General features: G+C 34.4%; 2 protein-coding genes across 2 annotated transcripts; one reads left to right on the top strand and one right to left on the bottom strand.

The window, feature by feature from the left end:
- Positions 1-1,229: 1,229 nt before the first annotated feature.
- On the top strand, positions 1,230-3,467 carry LOC145011433 (phosphatidylglycerophosphate phosphatase PTPMT2-like). Its single transcript, XM_078970153.1, has 6 exons — positions 1,230-1,788; positions 2,171-2,293; positions 2,376-2,469; positions 2,576-2,658; positions 2,785-2,874; positions 2,949-3,467. Exons 1-6 carry the CDS (start codon positions 1,579-1,581, stop codon positions 3,213-3,215), a joined length of 867 nt encoding a protein of 288 aa, XP_078826279.1. The 5' UTR covers positions 1,230-1,578; the 3' UTR covers positions 3,216-3,467.
- Positions 3,468-12,312: 8,845 nt separating this feature from the next.
- LOC145011090 (mitochondrial-processing peptidase subunit alpha-like) lies at positions 12,313-15,648 on the bottom strand. Its single transcript, XM_078969719.1, has 13 exons — positions 15,449-15,648; positions 14,780-15,019; positions 14,400-14,696; positions 14,148-14,315; positions 13,871-14,038; positions 13,690-13,770; positions 13,532-13,598; positions 13,324-13,421; positions 13,171-13,243; positions 13,022-13,092; positions 12,871-12,920; positions 12,664-12,776; positions 12,313-12,587 (listed from the first exon to the last, which is right to left on the bottom strand). Exons 1-13 carry the CDS (start codon positions 15,485-15,487, stop codon positions 12,541-12,543), a joined length of 1,512 nt encoding a protein of 503 aa, XP_078825845.1. The 5' UTR covers positions 15,488-15,648; the 3' UTR covers positions 12,313-12,540.
- Positions 15,649-21,250: the final 5,602 nt, after the last annotated feature.

The raw sequence follows: 21,250 nt of genomic DNA, 5'->3' as shown, positions 1-21,250 counted from the left end.
TATATATATTCTACAAAAAAAATGGACTTTAACTTTTCAACAACATTAAAGAAAATGAAGTAAATTTTAAAAAAAAAGTCATATTTTATATATAAATGTGGATCTCTATGGAAAGATGATAAAAAATCACTAACAATGTTATATTCGTTTTTTTTTCGATAAAAATATAGCCTAAAATAATTAAACTAAAAAAAAAATGAGTTTTATTATAATTCCGTGCATGTGTGTCCATTATAAAAGTTTACAACCCTTCATTGTGTTGTTGATCGCTTTTAAGTTTCGACATTTTGGATTAATTCATTGGCTTCTTGATTATAATGGTCCTCTATTGAAGTTTTCCACACACACACACACACATATATATATATATATATATATATATATATATATATATATATATATATATAAGAGTGTTGAATCGAGAACATTTCTTATTGCGAGAACATTTAAGAACAAATTTAAACTATCTAATATTTTTAAATTAAAATCATCAAATAATATTAATATAAATAAAGAAAATAAGTAAAGAAATTAAAAAAAACCCCACTAACTAACACTATTCGTCACGCAAACAACACCACTCATAACAAATATTATTTTGAATGGTTAATCTGAAAATTATAATCAATGCCCAAAATTTATAAAATAACCTAATTATATTGAATAGGTATATAAGATAATCACAACTTGTAAGGTCCTCAAAATGAATCTTAGTAGTGATCAATAGTAAACACAATCACAGAAACGAGAACAATTAGGCATCAACAACTAAACACGCCTGATTAACCCTCTATATATAGGGAACTACGACCGAAAAGAGTTTATAGCTGTAAGGTGTTTACGACCGTAAACTCATTACAAACATATGTTTTAAATATATGTGTGTGAGAAAATTTGGTTAAAACTTATGTTTTGAATATATTATTAAAAAAATCAAAAAAAAAATTTAAAGTAAAAAAATTTGAAACTTAAAGGGGTAATATATATTATTTTTATAAGTTATAGGGGTATTAAATGAAAATATTGGACAAATGTAATGGATTAGACAGATAACTTATGCTTTTATGATGACTTTTATGCAGTACACGAATTTATTCGTGTATATAGGAGAACCCTTTAGAATTATAAAAATATAGAATAGACATTGCGTAGGGTCACCATCACATTGACATAATTCCTTGAAGATATTGAATATCACCACCTTCGATTTCCTTCCCTTTTTTCATACCTCGCAAACCATTCGATCCGATTCCCCCCTTTTCTCGATTCCTCCCTTAAACACTGATCCTCTTCTCTGTAAATTTTCGCAAAAAGATTCGACGTTTCTTCGAATTCTAACAACATATTCCCTCTCTTTTTTCGCTTTGAATCAATCCTATCATCCCAATTGAGAATACCCTTTTCCCAGTTTATACCTGAAAATCAAAATCAGTCTCGATCAAAGATGTTGGATACCGGACTTGAGCTTGTATCTTGAGACACTGCAATTACGTCTCGTTATTTGCTTGAAGCGATCTTGATCGGTACTGAAGGAGTTAGGGTTTTGGTTTTATTTGAAGTTTGGTTGCGATCAGTGACATGAAGATCGAGGATTTGGATGATTCTTCCGATTTGAAAATCATTAATCATACCGTCGAGTATGATTCTAGACGGCAGATTGTCGCGGTTGATGCGAAGAGAGCGTTAGTCGGAGCCGGTGCCCGGATCCTGTTTTACCCTACGCTTCTGTACAATGTTTTCCGTAACAAAATTCAAGCCGAGTTCAGGTGGTGGGATCAAGTTGATCAGGTATATATACTCGATTTCCATCTATTATTGTCCTTTTATTTACGCTAATTGATGTGTCCTGCTATGCTTCATGATCTCGACAACCATATGTTCTCCAAATCCTCTGTTAGGTTTCTTTTGGTAGTTGAAGATTGAATAACTTTGTCAGTAATCTCAATTAAAACCAAATCTGGTCGATTTAATTATCGTATTCATGGTAATGGATCATTGGAAAGATTTCCGCTGTGCAAAATATCGGTTGACTTTCTAATAGTTGACCAGTTGGGGAAACTTGTTATTTAACCCAAAGCTAACCAAAATCGATACTCAACTATCTTGTTTCTTGTTCATGGTGCAATCTAATTCTTTTGTTCTTTTTTTTTTTTTTTTCTCAATCAACCAGTTTCTTCTTCTGGGTGCTGTTCCATTTCCAAAAGATGTCCCTCGATTGAAGCAACTTGATGTCGGTGGTGTCATCACTCTCAACGAGCCATATGAAACTCTTGTTCCCACTTCTTTATATCGCGTAAGTTACCATTTTATACAATTCTCAATCTTTCAGTAACCATATTGTTATCCAATTATCTCACTGTTCTGTAATTTTCCAGGCTTATGACATAGAGCATCTTGTCATCCCCACAAGAGATTACCTATTTGCCCCTTCATTTATTGACATCGACCGAGCAGTAAATTTCATTCACAGTGAGTAAATTTAAAACCATATCACTCACCTTTTAACAACGATATTCTGTATTTGGCACTAGTTTTGCATATAATATTTGACCTTTGGTTTTATTCGGTTACACAGAGAATGCAAGCCATGGTAGAACCACTTATGTACACTGCAAAGCAGGGAGAGGAAGAAGCACCACAATTGTTCTTTGTTACTTGGTATCCTGAATTCTTACTCTTTACATAAATAAAATTTTGTGCATCAGAAATCAGAAGAAGATATTTAGTTGAAAATTTGTGTATAGATGAGTTCATTGTCTAACATAACATTTTTTGATTTTCCAGGTTGAATACAAGCAGATGACCCCAGCTTCTGCTTTGGAATACGTGCGGTGTAGGCGGCCTAGAGTCCTCTTGGCACCATCTCAATGGAAGGTAAGCTTCTGTTGTTTGTTTCTTTTTTTGACTTAATGGATTAAGCACTTAATATGGGTGTTTGTTTTTGATAGGCGGTTCAAGAGTATGGTGAGTGGCGCAGGAGTAAAATGTCAAAAACGCCCTCGGGTTCAGGGGATGCGGTGCTGATAACGAAAGCGGATTTGGAGGGGTACCGGAGTCCGTCAAGAGGGAAAGAAGTGGGAGTTAGAGTGGCAAGGAGTGGTTTGATGATAGCAAAGTTATCGTGTATCTTTGCGTCTTTGAAGGTTTCAAATTCAAGAGGTGTGACAACAGTTCCTGTTAGTTTGAAACTAATAACAGAGACATCTGCTTGTTAGTTTTTGCTTTAGTCAAGTTTAGAGAGGGATTAAAGTGGAAATAGTGAGAGAGGTGTTTTCTGTGGTTCTGTGAATCGTGGGGTTGGTTTTGGTTCAAGACAGGAGGAGATGAGGAAATAATAATGATGGAAGAAAAAAAAAAAAAAAAGACGTGGATGCTTTCTTGGCATCCTCATGGAATGAATGGGTGTGTATATATTTATTTTGTGGCTCGTGTTTTGTTGTTATTTGAATAAGTCATTTCGTGCTTCAGCCTTTTTTTTTTTTTTTTTTCCTTTTGCTTGTGGTTGTTTACTTGATTGATGATTGGATGCATGGTATCATAAACTTGCAGCTGAACTCAGTTTGATATGCATCAGTAATGACAAGATCAATAAAATACAAAAATACACAAATATATTTATAAAAAATTGTTATTTCAAAACCAGGTAAATTTTCATACTTGCTCTAATAACAAGCTAATGTCCTCTCTAGTGTTTGGTAGTTGGTAATATCTCAAGAAATCCTATTCTTAGGCCGGTTGGAGTGCACCCACCGCACCTGGGATTGTGCACCATTGTGCAGGAGCAGTGTGCGGTGAAGACCACATCCGCGTGTGGTGTATCTTCATGGTTTTTTTTATTAAAAAATTTCTTATACATTGTAAATTTAACGAAAAATTATATAAAAAAATATTAAAATCATCAAGTATATTATACATATTAATCACCGAGTTGGTCGAGTTTTACAACAATGCTTGTTTCAGTAAGGAACCGATCCGGGAGTACTTGGATTCTGTAACTCTTATCAGTAAGGGATCGAGTAAGGAGTACTCGACCGAGTAATCGGCCAACTCGGCGAGTTTTACAAGACTATATATATATATATATATATATATATATGTTAGGTCGAAAGTTGTTGTGAAGGTCAAATTATAGTGTCTTTGTCTTTGTGTCTGTAAATAGCGAAAGTCTAAGGACATTTGTTATCTTAATGTATTTACAATGCATAAGAAAGTCACATATCATGTTTAGTCCTTGTATTTTTTGGTCCGTGAATACCCTATAAATAGGGTAAATACTTAAAGGTTAGAGTAAGAACTTTCGTATGAACACTCTTGTACTCAATTCTCTCTATATCATTATGGACATATATTGAGCTAAAAAACAGATGTTATATAGATCGTCGTTTTCTTACTTGCTTTTACGCTCACGAGCAGTATCACGTAATTTCGAAAGCTCATAATCAAAAAAACGAGAGTGAGTACCCAATGTCTCATATATTCTTTTATCACCATCTTCATTAAGGGTTTACGTGCGAGACTCTTGAGCTTTTAAGAGGTTTTCAACCTCAACACCATTAACAGATGACTTTCAAGCACTATCATTCAAGAATTGTAAAATCGAATTTAGCTTGGAGTTTAGAATTTTGAATCGTTTACCCGACATTATTGCATTATCAGGCACATCATCTTCCTCTGGATTAAACTGCAAATCAGCAAAGGCAACCATCACATCATCATAATTTTCTTCTTCATGAACAACTTGGTCAGCATCAGTTGACTGAGATGAAAATAAAGATGTAATTGGCTCTTGCATCACTTTAGCAAATGTTTAAGAAACCCAAGAAGTGGAAGTAGGAAGAACCATCGAGGTAGTTGGTAGTGATGTAGGTGGCAGTATATCAGTGGTTTCGATGGTTGTGGTATCAATGGTTGAAGTTACGATAGTGGTCCTCCCTTTACCCATGTTAACATGTACGTCCTTATTAGAGAAGTTCGCATTGATGTTTGAGGTTTCGTCTTCCTCTATATTGGACTTGGAATGCGAAACCTCAGGTGGTATGACTTTCGTCTTCTCAGGGAATGAGTTACTTTGATATTCACTAGAATTGATGTTTGCGTCCATATCAAATATATTAGCATTGACATCAGGAGTACTTGTCTCCCTGAAAGTCTATTTGACTGAGGTATCCTTCCTATGTGAAATACGAAATGAACCATATGTTGCATCCTCTGTTTCTTCACTATCATTATCTATTTCCACTGTAACTTTCACCATGTATGTATCTTCAATCGAAGGCTTAAACACCTTCAACTTTTGAAAAACTTCTAATGCCTTTGCTTCTTAGAAGCTAGAGAATCAGGAGTCAAAACTTCCGTAAACATAACCCCACGTTTGGTCACTTTCAGCTGCAGTTTCTTAGACTTCTTTGAAACAACCTTTTTAGGAATGGTTTTTTGAGTGGTGGTGTCATCAACAGGAGATCTCCTTAACATCTTTCTCAACTTGTTTCTCCAGTGGCACCCTTGGTTGTTTCTCATGAGCATTTTTATTTGTCTTCTTGAGAATAGCCTTCCCTGACTTTGTAGGCCTATTTTTCTTAATCACTTCTTCCTCAACCGCCTTAGGTTTCGCAGCCTATTTCTTTTTTTTTTTTCGTGTCTTTAGCTACTTTAGACGATCCCTCAGTAGCTTCAAAAGTGACTGCCTTAGGAAGAATCCTAGTAGGAGTGGGATCCATTGAGTCTTTATATGCGATTAATAGCTTGTTTTTGTGAGACACCAGATTGGGCATCAAATTAGTTCGACCAACCATATGAAAAATAGTAGGATCATCAAATAGTAGACTTGCAGATTATCATTGGAGAAAAAGTAGCAACTTCATCATCATAAGGGAAAGGAATACCTTCTTGAGAATATACTTCATTCAAAATCAAGCTCCAAAACCTAGCACTCGAAACTTCTATGGTCATCTTCGAATGAGAAATTGAATTACCAAATTCAACCCAAAGTGATGATGCGTAATCAACATTCAGGCCATAATACGAACCAGTTATTATCAAATAGAACTTGATTTTCGCTTTATCCTAACCTAAACTCCTGCTTGTTAAAAATCGTAGAGTAATTCCAAAGAAAAACTCTAAATGCCTAGAAGATTTGATTTCTTGAAGTGACTGATAACTGAAAGAGTTGATTGATGCCCCATTTAATGAAACATATTAATCACCTAGTCACTTGTAGCTTCATCAAACTCTCCTGCAAAGGGTAACTTCAGAATTTGGGAAAATTGCTTATTCGTTAATCGCTTAGTCTTGTTTGATGTTAACTGGAACGTAACGAGTTCAGTCGTCCTGTTGTAAACAGTACTAGAAGCAGCCAAAGATAACCACTTCATCGAAATGGCAAACGAAATAGTTAAAGCATAAGTGAGAACAAAGTCGTTCATCACTTGAACCAACATTTTCAACTCATCTGGATAATCGTTGATCAAATGGATTGAACCAAATATTATTTTGTTGAATCTTCATAGCGGGTTGCAAAATTTCTTCATCGTTGGTGTTGAATTGATCAATAACATTTGGTTCTGCAACCATGATGAACAATTTTAAAGAGAATTGGCGATGGAATTTACAAAGATAAACTTAGGGTTTTTGCGTTAATTCTAGGAACGTAAAAATGAAAACCGAATGATGCATCTCCCTTAAATAACAAGGCGTCAAATTTGGATTCAAACGTTGTCTAATTGGAGAAAGCCACATGTAAAGTGGGTTAATTAACCGACAACTGCCACGTGTAAAAGTGATGATCACTTTTTGTCTTGAGCCACGATTAAATATTGAACCTTCCCATCCAACGGATGTTTCACCTCTCCCAAAAAAAAGTTGAACCGTCATATATTTCGATACTAATCAAGAACCAATCGTCGGTATAGAGGTAAGGTTCATTCACTTATGGGAATGGTAAGCGAAATCATTTTCCATACTTATAAAATCTAGGTCTGAGTTAGTAATATCCATGATCTCGAGGATTTATGTGCCAAAAGAAAAGATAGAATCAAGTTAAGAAAATTTTGGACATAGTGACATCAAAGAATCTTTGATATAAAAGCAAATAGATCTCGGGCAAAGATACGCTTCATTTGTCATGATGAGAAATGTCGAATTGCTTGTGTGATTTCCCGTAAATTACAATCGAATATTCATTAAGAAGTAATGAAGGGCCTCTTTTAATATGATTCATAGGTGGCTTCATTTTCCCACAAATTTGCAACTTGACATAAGTGAAAATAATTGTGCGAAAATACTTGTATGACCAGTGCAACCAAGAACAAGTCAGATTTAAAGTAACGAAGGAGATAGAAAAATGTTCATACGGAAATCTCATTTCATTAAAATAATAAAATTTGCATTTATTGGGAAGAAATGACTTGGGATGGGTACATTTCATCGAGATCATGCAAAGGAAATGAAAATGAGATTTTGAACATCGAAAATAGTAACAAGAGTTTCGTTAGAATCTTGAACAATAAATGTTCACCATCAATTCATTCAGTTTTGGTTTGTTGGGTCTCACCTTGATCACGGAAATATCATGTAGGATCATAAACACATATTTGTGACATACCTATATCCTGGGTGGTTTCGACCAAAGATGTCTTGGGCATGTGTCATCGTGTGTGATTATGTTAGAAATTTTGGATGAAAAAAGATTGGATGCGAAAACTCATTGTGCCTCTACGAAAAATTTGACATAGCAGAAATTTCTTTACTTAAAATGAGAAGAGAAAGATAGCTCTTCAACTATTGTGAATATAGCCTAATTGGGAAGAAATTTTCGTAATAAAATTTTCATTAAGGCTTCGTACACAAAGAGTTTATAAAGTTTGTGGACAACATGTTGCAGCATGTTTCTAGGGACACTTAACTAATACAAAAATTTTGTATCATATCAATATCATGTGGATCTTCTTGTTAGGCATGTGAAAGTGCAACACGTTGATACAATTAATTTCACCAATCTTAAAAGAAAATAAGGAAAATAAATTTTGTATTTTTTGATTTTTGAAAAATTAAAATTCAATGAAAACAAAATTCTTTTTGGATTTTTGTATTTTATAAAGAAAACGAAAATAAGAAAATCGTTTTGGATTTTTGACTCTTATAAATAAAAGACAAAAATAAGATAATTTTTTATGGATTTTTGACTTTTATAAAGAAAAGACAAAAAATAAAAAAAAATCTTTATGGATTTTTGAATTTTATAAAGAAAAGACGAAAATAAAAAAAAAAACATTTTGGATTTTTGAATTTTATAAAGAAAAAATAAAAATAAGAAAATGATATCACCAACATTGGTTATTTTTTATTGATAACAAATATTTCGCATGTGAACCAAAACTTTCTCATAACCCAAGAGATTTCCCATTAACGAGCGTTCACCAGAAGTATATGCTTGCCATTGAGAAACTATTTCCATTCGCTAGGCATGAACTTGTGTTGAACGAATCAGAGATAAAGTCGAATGCGAAGTGAGTCAAACACTTAATATGAACAGTAACCTCTAAATAAAAGTTTGACAAGTAACGAAAATTAGTCCAATTAGGGAAAGTTATTCCATAAATTTCGTTTCTTAAATTCAAGAAAAATTAGATAGAATTAAGAACATAACAAGTTTCCATCATTCTCAACCCATTTAAAATTCTTAAAAATGATTTTTCGTCCAATGGTTTTCCAAAAATATCAGCAATTTGATCAGTTATTTTAGCGAAATGAACTTCAATATTCTCATCTTCAACATGATCTTTAATGAAGTTGTATCGAAGTGCAATATGCTTAGTTTTAGAATGTTGAACTGGATTATGACATACAAATTTCCCTTTGAGAATCGTAATATAATGTAATTTTCTTCATGTTAATCGCATAGTCACATAGTTGACTTTGGATCCAGATCACTTGAGAAGTACAACGCGTACCAGCAATGTATTTAGCCTCAACTTTCGAAATCGATACACGTGTCTGCTTTTTCGACTACCAATTCATGAGTTTCCCATCTAAGAATTGACATCCTCCTGTAGTGATTTTTCGATATAATCGACAACCTTCTAGATCAGCATTTGATAAAGTTTGAATAAAGAATCATGTATTCGACGGTAACCACAATCCAAGAGTCGTTATGTCATGAAGATAACGAAAAATATTTTTCACCACTGTAAGATGGGGTTCTCTTGGATTAGCTTGATACCTGGCACAATTGCACACAGAAAACATTATATCAGGTCGACTTGCAGTTAAATACAATAGCGAACCGATCATGCTTCTATATGTTTTGAGATCAACAACAAGCTTATCCAACAAAGGGCCTAAGCGAGTGGCGACTACCATGGGAACTTTAGCTTTCGAGAAATTCGTCATTCCAAATCTTTCAAGCAGGTTTCGTGTATAATTTTCTTGATTAATGAAAAAATCCTTCCCTGCTCTAATGAATGTGCAAACTCAAGAAATGATTGATTTTCCCCATCATGCTCATTTTAAATTGACTCTTCATAAGTTCTTCAAACTCCTTTGATAACGAATGGTCAGTAGAACTAAATATAATGTCATCGACATAAATTTGAACAAACATTAGGTGATCCCCTACTTTCATAAGAAATAAAGTGGGATCAACTGATCCTTGCTTAAATTTAGCGATTTTCAAAAATTGGTAAGCGTCGCATACCAAGCACGAGGTGCTTATTTTAACCCATAAACTGCTTTGTCAAGGATAGAGCAATGATCATGATACTTATCATTTACGAATCCAGGTGGTTGTTTGATATAGACCGTCTCTTCAAGAACACCATTAAGAAATGTGCACTTTACATCCATCTAGTAGATGTTGAAATTCTTATGAACTGTATAAGCTAAAAAAAACCGTACAGTCTAGAGTCTTGCGACAGGGGCAAAGTTTTCTTCATAATCAATTCTCTCTTGTTGACAATAACCTTTTATGACTAATCTAGGTTTGTTTCGTATAATATTACATTTTTTGTCCATTTTATTTTTAAAAATTCATTTAAAGACTAGCAATCAAAACATCATCAGGTTTAGGAATTAGCCTCCAAACTTTGTTTCGTTCGAACTCAACCAACTCGGAGTGCATCGCAACAACCCATACGTTCTAATGCATTCTTGATTGTTTTTGGTTCCACTTTTGAAATAAAGACATTAAACATTTAGAATTTCTGATGAGCATTTGGAACCTCATTCCTGGCTCGAACCTGTGCTCATGTTATAACACCCGAACTTGGACCACCAAGAATTTGCTCTTTGGGATGATCCTTTGTCCATTTCTCCATAGAAGGAAATGTAGGATCAAACTCCAAATGCGCATTCTTAAATGTCTCTTCTGCTTTCTGACAATTCGTCTGAAATAGAAATATTGTCATTAAAATCATAAAATTCATTACCTTGAGCATCACTATCATCATGATTTGTTCCACTTAGCTCCCCCTTAACCAATGGATTCGTTGTCTGGTGCTCCCCCTCAACACCAGCTTGAAAAGTCAACAACTCCCCCTCAACAGATGCATACGAAATCAACAACTCCCCCTCAACTTGATTTAGAGAGAATTGAATACAAGAGTTTCTTCACATCAAACAAATGGAAAGAGTTTCTCAATGGGAAGCGCATACTTCTGGTGAGCTCTCGTTTATGGGAAACCTCTATGGTTATGGGAAAGTATTGGTTCGCATCTGAAATATATTATCAATTCTCATTTTCGTTCCGCACAAGTTCACCCCCAACGAATGGAAAGACTTTATCAAGGGAAGTGCATAGTTCTAGTGAGCACTCGTTAAGAGAAAATCTCTTTGTTATGGGAAAGTATGCGAAATATTTGTTATCAATAACAAATAACCAATGTTGGTGATACATTTTTCTTATTTCCGTCTTTTCTTTATAAAATTCAAAAATCTAAAAAGATTTTCTTATTTTCGTCTTTTCTTTATAAAAGTCAAAATTTCAAAAAAAAATATATTTTTGTCTTTTATTTATAAGAGTCAAAAATCCAAAAACATTTTTTTTTATTTTCATTTTTTCTTTATAAAATACAAAAATCCAAAAACATTTTTGATTTCATTGAATTTTAATTTTTCAAAAATCAAAAATTACGAAAATATATTTTCCTCTTTTTTTTAAGATTGGAGAATTCATTGTAACAGGTTGTATTTTCACATGCCTAGCGAGAAGATCCACATGACACTGGTATGATACGAAACTTTTATTTTAGTTAAGTGTTCTTAGAAACATGTTGCAGCATGTTGTCCACAATACTCATAGACTCTTTATGTAATAAGCCTCAATGAAATATGAATTTTTAAAAAAATGAGAGAAGCAAAGGAGTGAGAGATGGTGTGGTAAAACCATTTCCCATCACTTTTGTGGGGTGGAAGAACGATGAGGAAAAATGAAATGACATATTGACGTTGGTGTGACAGACCAAAAACATGGTAAAACAATTTCCAACCAATCTAACAGAACACATCTTTTTTACGTTACATTGCCCTTCTTAAATTTTAATTTTAAAAAGAAAATAAAAACCGCTTGGTTGATGCATTTTACAAAAAATAAATAACCCTGCAAGTACTCTTTGTCCATTGATGTTGAGTTCCCTTTTTAATTAAAAAAGAGAAATAGTCTTCATTTATATGTGTGCTAAGGCCTAAAAATATATAAGAAATGAAGTATATGTTGACCTTTTGTTCTGATCCATAGTCATATTTTTCTGTAATCGATTAATAATTCTTTTGCATTTTGTAGCTATCCTTTAGAATTTTTGGAATATTAGGTTTCACAATTGGTAGGCACGGTTTTGCTTATCTGTAATATCAATTAATCAATTTGTAGTCCCAACTTCAAATAGTGTCCATTATATTTGTTGATATTTGACTTTCATTTGTATGTTAATTGATATTTGTTGCTGAGATAGGTTTTCCATGTAATGACATTTGTTGTTAATATTTGACTTTCACTTGCATGCAAAGAACGTGTCACATGTACTTTGTGTCTGTCTGTTGTAGGTATTTTCATCGGTTGTCAATTAATTTCGTTCCATTCATTCGTATTCGTCTATTCATACCAAACAAACTCTTAAGTTGCTATCTAAAAACATATCATGTCTATATTCATACAACAAGAAATTTAAAACTAGGGTTATATTTTCTTTTAAATAAAAAACTAATTTATATTCTGAACATAATAGTTTGTTCGGGTAAAAAAACAAATCATTTTTCTTCTGAAGACAAATTTTGTAACTGGAGACGCTCGAGTCCTTAAAAAATGTAAGTTGAAAATTGTAATATCCAAAAAACCGTATATTCAGAAAGCAACAGTTACAAAGTTTGAAGGCCCAACTCCAAAACTTTTACAAGAAATGAAATACAAGATCTCAAAAATATGATGGATTGCAATTGCCATTACATAATAGCCTTGAAAATTATTTTCCTTTTCGTTTGTATCTAAAAATAACAATAACAAAAAGCAACAAAACCAAATCTACCTGATTAGATTTTGTCCCTTTCACCCAATTAATGGAATTTGCTGCTAACCGAGTCATACGTCGGTACGTTTATAACTGCCACAAAACATTCAAAAATTAATTACATAATAATAATAATAATAATTTTTTTTTTTTTTAATTTTTAACTAACCATCTCCATGAGAAGCCATTGTGAGTGGAGAAGAAAGAAGCCTTTGTGTAATGGAAGCAATGTCTTTTGCCGACACTTCATCCACAGCCTTCAAGAAAAACTCCACTGGTTTCCTGTTATAAAAAAAAAAAAAAAACAGAAAGATAACGTAATTTGTAAACAAACATAATAATTAATGATTATTAATTATGAAAAAGCTATGTGTACCTCTCTCCATATGTCAATATCTGTCTGCCTATATCTTCTGAAGCAACCATCTGTCACACATAAATCATATTAACCAAATTAAACTCAATTAATCATATCTTAGCTGTTAAATCATAATTTTAATTTTCTAGTAATCTATCATTTTACATACTCTTGATTCCAAGTTCATTAAAATGGCGGATTTGGTTGACTGTTTAGCACGATCCAGCTGTACATGGTTCACTGAAAAAAAACACAAAAAAAAAAAATTAGCAAAAAAAAAAAAGATTAGATAGCAAAAGGGTATGTCAAAAAGCAAACCTTCTCCATTAGTGGCAACTGCAATAAGCTCTTTAGCTGCTACATCAATGGCTTTTGATGCAAACTCAGAGCTCTATAACAAAGTGTGATAAAAAAAAATATATCAGGTGATTAAAACATAAAATAAATACTCTGAAAGAAATATGATCTTACAGTGGTAGCTTGGATTCCAAAAATGGCAGTGTTGTTGTAGATAGAGTTGAATGCTGAAAATGAATGAATATCTGGGTACTCATTCAACACACGAAGATCTGCACAACAATAATTTCAAAAAAAAAAAAAAATGAATGAATGAATGAATATCAGGTTACTTTTTTTATTTATTGTAATAATCAAATATATCACGAATAGAATAACTTACAAAGTCGTGAGTACATCCCTTTTCCAGGACCCCCAGCTGAAAAAGATCCACCTCCTCCCATTAGCATCTGACAATGAATAAATAAATAACATAAAAAGGTGATCATAAATTATTAAATTAAAATAAATATGTATTTACTGGAAGTTGAAACAAAATACCTGAAGAACTGTTAAGGTCATGGCATCCTTGACATTAAGCCAGCCACCAGGAAGTTCAAAAGCAAGAGCAAAACTAGTTCTCTGATAACCAAGGGCAATTTGGTAAATACAACAAGACAAAAACAAATGAAGAAAGAGTAAATATATTGTGAGGGAGAGTTTACAGAACATAAAAACACACCCCTGTATCAGCCATAACACGATGATCACCTCCAACATAAACCGACTTTGGCTCCTCAACGAGTGCGCCACCTGGCAAATCAGACAGAAGAGGCTCTGCATATTTCAACAATTCCTCATGTTCAACACCTGATGCAGCAAGTACAATCCTAGGAGCAGTGTAGTTTGCCTGAAATATTCAAACAATATAAAAGGCAAATAATATAGAATACAAAGAATCCCATTAAGCTAAAAAAATGAAAAAAGAAATAGTCACTAAATCTATGTGTATGACTTACAGCTACAAATTCTTCCAAAATGGAACTGTTTAATCTGTTTAATGAGCCTTCGGATGCAAGAAGAGGATTGGCTAAAGCACCAGAATATCCAGCAGAATGAATTGCCTCTAACAGCAAGGTTTCTGGATTGTTAGCATATTCACTGATCTCAGCTTTCACTTTCTGGATCTGAAAAACAATATGATATAAACTTTATCGAAAAGAAAACCCAAGAAAGGAAGTAGAAAGAAAGGAAAATAGGCAAACAAACACCTGCTCTTTGACTTCCCAATCCAAGAAAACTTGATTCCTTGCAGAGTCAACAAGTAACTCCACCATTTGAGGAAGATAAGTCTTTAAAGCATCATAAGTGTAACCCATTTGCTCCCTCGAAGCAGAAGCTGTAACATTGCCACCAATGGCTTCCACTTCTCTCACAACTCTCAAGTGGCTTCTGTTAGCTGTGCTTTTGAAAGCCATACGTTCTAGAAGATGTGTGGCTCCAAATGAAATTGGTGTTTCATACATTGAGCCAGAGTTCACATACAACCCAATGGAAGCTGCAGGATTCTGTTCCAATAATCAGGCAACAACATGAGATAATAAATTTAAAATGATTTGGTGAAATAGAAATAGGGAAAACAATTGCTTACTGCTGAAGTTTCAGAGGCAATTCTGACTCCATTTGAGAGGGTTGTGATTTTGGTCTTTCCGGTTTCAACATGATCAGGTAAAGAGGATGGGAGTTCAATGCCCTTAAGTGGAAAGTCTAGAGGAGGGAGGCTGGAAGAACTTCCTCCTGTAAACCAACTAAAGATACCCCCTGAAGATGATTTGGTTGCAACTGCACTTGAACTTGCAAACCTGGTCAGGGTCCTGTTTCCCCCATGGCCCTATTAAGAGGAGAAAAAGAAAAACTCGGATTTCAGGAATCTCGGTATTTGGTTCACCTCTAATGGCAATTTCCTTGTGATTCTTCATATACATATGGGCAATTCGGTTCATACATTTAGCTTAATAAAAAAAATTCATACAATTTCCTCTCTGTTATTCATCATACAACAACTTTTTGCACTAATAAATGAAAAAAACGAGTATTTTCACTTTTAGATTTTTTCCATACTAGATTTAAATACAGACACAAAAAATAGTCAAACTACGGGAAGAATACAAAGAGATTATGTTCAGATCGACGAAACCTAATATATCTCTAGCATGATTGAACGATAGAAAAACGCATGATTTAAATCCATATGTCACATGATCGCTTCAAATATTGGTTTTTTTCCTTCGAATCTACAGATTGATAGGATATTACTGACCTTGACGATTCTGATTTTCGAGGCAGCAGCGCGATACATGACGATTGATCAATAACTTATGAAGAATCGGGGAAAATGGTGTTCTTTATCTCTCTCTCTAGAGGCCTAGAAGGAAGCTGCAGAAGCAAAACTGGGGAAAATGTTGTGGGGCGGATTTGGGGGTTTGAGAACCGAGAGGCGAAAGCGGAGGAGGGCGGATTGAAGTTAACTCGTGAGAATTGTTCTCATGTCTTGGCACGTGTGAGATCTGGGCTTGGGCTTGGGCTTGGGCTTAAACTTTGTTGGAAAGTTCGATTTCAATATGGGCTATTACTTTCATCGGCTTCACCCATAATTTTGAATTGGCAAAGGCCAACATCATATCTAAAACACCTCAAATTTATCCAAATCTCATATTTGTTTCTACCGGAATGCAAGTTCGTATTCAATATATCAAAATGATGTTCAAAAAGACAAATATCATGCATGTTTATTCTCCAAAGTGTAGCAAAAATAATTGGTTGTTGATATAAAACAAACCATATAGAAAAATAGAGACCTACTTGTATTACAAAATGAATTATAATTAATAGCATAAGTAGGAGTCTCTTGTATACCAAACGCACACTTTTGTATTCCCTTAGCAATACTGTGTGTATATGAACTTGGGCTTATATAATTCAATGATGGTAACTTCTTAAAGTTTCATGCTTTTGGGTTACATAATTGATGCTTATTATTTTATGTTTGATCATTTTTCACTTGAGTGAGTTGTTCTATAATTGGAGGTTGTTGTTGACTCTTTTTCTTTTCATTGCTAGAAGCCTCCAATTATATGTAATTATTTTGTAATTTTGAATGATTTTGAATTGTTTGCATTTAGCATATACATGTGAAATGAACAGTTTTTCACCTTATTATTACTCTAGTATTTGGTTGGTTCGGCTCGGTTTCAAATAGTACAAGTGAGGTGTTTGTTCCGCGTTCGCAGTTTAGAATTTTATTAATATCTAATAAATTACCCTGTGAACACCCCTGCTCCCAGTTATTTTTCAAAAGAAACTTCATGGACGAATATTTATTGCTCCAAAAAAATGTTCTTTAACATCTACAAGATCAAATTCTCACAAAAATGAAAGCCTAAGCATATCTCCATTTTATTGACCTTATTTCTTGATGATGAGGCTCAATTAGAGATCATTGCATTGCGTAATTGTGTTAGAGATTAAGGTGATGTTTGTTTTTTGTTTGCAGATATGCATGACCATTTCTGTTTGCGCCGCACAAGCCACGCGACGAAATATACTCTCGCAGACTGTTTGTTTTTCAGAAGTGCGTATACCTAAAAACGTTTGTGCGAGGTCTTCGTTGCACAGACATGGACCAATGTATTTACAAGTCTTCTAAACCTTTAAAAAAAAACGCTCCTTTCAAAATCAGCGCCTCCAAAGCAAATGTGTTGCCTGAACGAACCTCCTGACCAAAATCGTCGATGTCTTCCTCATCCTGTCCGATTTCGACGCGGGATTTAGCCCCAAGGTCTCTTTCCTCCGCTACATTCTTCTTTCAGCCACTTCCTGTAACATCTATAAAATTTCCTAGAAATTTAAACTTTTTCAAACCAACCAAAAATCATAATCGTTTACATTGTAGTTTTCAAAATATGTTTAACATAAGACTTTTCCCAAAATCACAAAACAAAACATGAGGAGGTGCACGATCAAGCCTTTGCCTTCCCACGGTCATATGAGGCGCCTGAAACATAACCCATAACTATAAGGCCAAAGCTTAATAAGTTCCCCCAAAATACCAATACACAACGAATAGCATAATATAATAACAACATGCAATGGATCCACAACTAACATGTTGGATTACCCCTGAGCCCACAACATAAGTCTGGTTTGCCCTTGGCCCACAACATATATCTGGCTTGCTCCCCGGCCTAATTAGTCATCAGATTGAATACCATTAAGCCTTCAGTACGAGTCTGACATGCCCTTCTCGACCCTCAGCTCGTATCTGGAATGCTCATGATCCCATAGTATGAGTATAGCATGCCACCCCCGACCCTTAGTTTATATCTGGTTTGTTCCAGGGTTTGTTGGCCACTGCACGGAGCAGTACACCCTCAACCCAACCCACACAATATGTCGACATATAACAGATAATATCATATACATATAAACAGACAATATCACAGGTAGTCCTACAGATCTACTAGACTAGCGTATCAAAAGTAGCATGCATATATATTCCATACTCAACATATCAACAATATTAGGTTATCAAACCAATAGGTCAGCCTTGGTGTCTTCGACCCGAAAGTATAGTGAGGAAAACTCACCTCACACTGTTGAATCACACTAAAAGCCTTCGGTTGCTAGCTCACTAAAATCCCCGCACTAACATAACAAAATAATCATCCAATTAATAACTGGATTAAAATCCTTGGCTAATAATTCATACTTAGGGTAAATGGCCACTTTACCCTTTCCCTAGATGGGCTAAGACCCAGACCCAAATCTTGATCCAAAAGGCCCAAAATAAATAATAACTCAAGGCCCATAATTGGGCCTTGCTCCAAGGTCCAACACATCACCTAGCCCAAAACACTCATTATCAGATGGACCAATAAGGGCCCAAGCATCCAAGCCTAAAAGGTGGCCCACAACTTGATGCCTAAACTCAAAAATCCATCAGGCTGAGTACGCGGGGAGTACCCAGCTGTACGCTCAACGTACTCTACATTGACCCAAAATCGTGTCATTGACCACCTATACACGACGTACGTGGTAGCAATGCAATACTTCGATTAAGAGCTTATCTCATTCAGTCCAACATCTAACTTTCCGATCCAGGTCCAAAGAGGTGTTCCAAACCATCAAGTTTCCAACTTTATGGTTATGCATGTCTTAATAAGTCCCAACACCAAGGCTCTAGCTTGTCTTAACCACTAAAGACCTCATACATGCACCAAAAGGGACAAGATAGCATTTTTATGACTTATTGCACCTTATTTCTTCAAAAAGGATGGATCCTTTGGTCTTATAGTAGCACATACTCATAAACACAAGAAAAGGGACTAAGAACACATAATTTCCTCAAGGCAAGATCTAAAATAAAACAAGGCAAGATTGAAGCTTTATACATTCTAGAGCTTCTCAAGAAGGTAAGAATCCCATATCCACAAGTTGCTCCCTCACCAAGGCTTCTCCAAGAATCTTCTTCTTCTTCTTCTTACACACCAATAACACACCAAAAAGCGCACACTTGAGCTTCAAAATGCACACTCAAAGATTAGGGTTTGCAAAAACGTCCTACAGGAGTGGAGGCTGAAAGGTGGAAAGGAAATGAGCTAATATGATGCTTAAATACCCTTCAAACCCTAAAATTTAGAGTTTCCTCCTGATGTGAGTACGTCCAGTGTACGTGAGTGTACGCCCAGCGTACTAGGACGCGCCCTAGTACGATCAGCGTACACACATGTACGCTTAGTGTACTCCTCCAGCTCATATTACAAAAACGCCATAAGGGCTTCAAGGCATAATTCTTGGACTTAGGGATCAAATTGACTTATAATGTAAAACCAATGGATGAATTTGAAAATACCTGAAATTCGGGGTGTTACACTTCCCTGGCCAGGTGTGTTCGATTCCTTCGATTAGGATGAGATCGACGAACCACAAATTTCGATTCCTTCATATGGAGTTCGTTTTTGTTTTTGATCGGGTTCAATTGTATTCTTCAACTATGAAAATATGTATTATAATGGTATGAACTACATAAAACTGATCAATATCTAGGTTGTTAGAGATGCTCTCAATTTGTCATGATGAATAAAGTATAATTTCACAAACAGAAAAGATGTTACCATCATCTTCAAATGTTTGAATAATTAATCAATGCTTGTGTGTTTATAGAACCATAGATTATTTATTTCATTGTTTAGGTTATTTTTGGGTTCAAAATATGTAGATGATCAATCGGCAATATCATTAATTAAGTATATTACTTTTTTTATATCATTTGTTGGTTTGTATCTCATGTTCTATGTTTACATTTTTAGGGGGATTTCTTACAAAAAGTCAAAACATTATGCTATCAATTGATTCGGTTCATGGTACTCAATTCATTAGATTTGTATATGGCTTTGGGACAAAGGGGATATTATTCACTAGCAAGAAAACATGTTCTACATATAAATTTTGATATTTTAGTGTTTGTCATTTACATATTTTCATTATAACATTCTACTTTCATGGATTTATTTTCATAACATCCTACTTTCATTGATTTATTGTTGATAACACACTAACAATGCAATATGTATGTTATCACATGAGTTGGTGATACAATTCTTATTGACACAAATTTGGATGGGTGAAAATTGATGCTGCTTAACGTTGTTGTTGTTGTTGTTGTTGTTGTTATTATTATTATTATTATTATTATTATTATTATTATTATTGTTGTTGTTGTTGTTGTTGTTGTTGTTGTTGTTCTTATTATTATTATTATTATTATTATTATTATTATTATTATTATTATATGTGTGTATGTATGGAATTTTGATCAGATTACATTGGCAGTTTGATGTAAAGTTTTTTATCTCATTAAATGATAATTTGATTAGATTAAAATTGGCAATTTGATGTTATTTATGTATATAATTTCCAAAAAAAAACATTATAGATTGTACATTAATATTTTTCAAATCAATTTATTTAAATTTCAGTTTATTTTATCAACCTGCAGACGTTAAAAAACAAACAGTTTTCTTCTTGCAGACTGCAAACATTTAGTCCACCTCTTCATCATAAGAAGTTGTAAAACTGTAATTTTTCGAAAAAAAAATCATTTTTAAATCACATAAAACTCAATATCACATTTTCTCAAAACCCACAATGTATCAATTGTCAAAACACAACTCAATAAATAACTAATAATATCCCTGAATCCTCAATCATAATCTTGAATAGGTGTGTACAATCAAGCCGACGCCTTCCCGCGATCCTGAGAAGTACCTGAAACACATATCACACAACACGGTAAGCACGTAGCTTAGTGAGGTCTCCAAAATACCTCATACATATCATTAGCATCTCATGGGTATATCTCGATAAAGACCCTCCGATCAATATGTCTCAGTGAAGACCCTCCGGTCTCACAATTCGGGTTGGACCCTCCGGTCCTAACTCAATAAAGCACAAAATAATATACAACATAAATCACGAAGACATAATGCATGATATCACATAACTTAGTATAAGCATACAAGACCCTCCGGTTGATAACTCAAATAAGACCCTCCGGTAATACAATATTACCACTTAGGTAGGTATAGTGAGAAGACTCACATCGCATAATAAAGCAGCGTAACCCAAACTCGAGCCCCTGGTCTAAAATTCACCTACACGTATCACAATTATCTCTACTTAACAATTATATAAATGTTAAGCTAACTCCTCTATTAAATCTCAGAAAGGGTGAAAAGACCATTTTACCCTTCCATGGTCTCCAAGGTTCACAGTTGACTAAACCCTAAAAGTCAACGAAAGTCCGCACTCAAGTCAACAACCCAATTTTTACTCAACTCATCGAGTGCATCTATGCGACTCGTCGAGTTCCCTTTACTCTCATAAATCAAGAAATATCGGGACACTCGCCGAGTTGTCTTACCAACTCGTCGAGTCCATGTAAAGTCCAGAACATCGAAGAAGGCCCCAACTACTCGTCGATTTCAGTCTGAATCTTAGGACGGGTACAACTGACTCAACTCATCGAGTTGGGTCCTCCAACTTGTCGAGTCTATCATCTATT

The sequence above is a fragment of the Lactuca saligna genome, chromosome 8 (assembly GCF_052625555.1).
Source record: "Lactuca saligna cultivar CGN05327 chromosome 8, ASM5262555v1, whole genome shotgun sequence".
Lineage (NCBI taxonomy): Eukaryota > Viridiplantae > Streptophyta > Magnoliopsida > Asterales > Asteraceae > Lactuca > Lactuca saligna.
The sequence above is the reverse complement of the archived record's forward strand: the minus strand, read 5'-3'. Positions and strand labels throughout refer to the sequence as shown.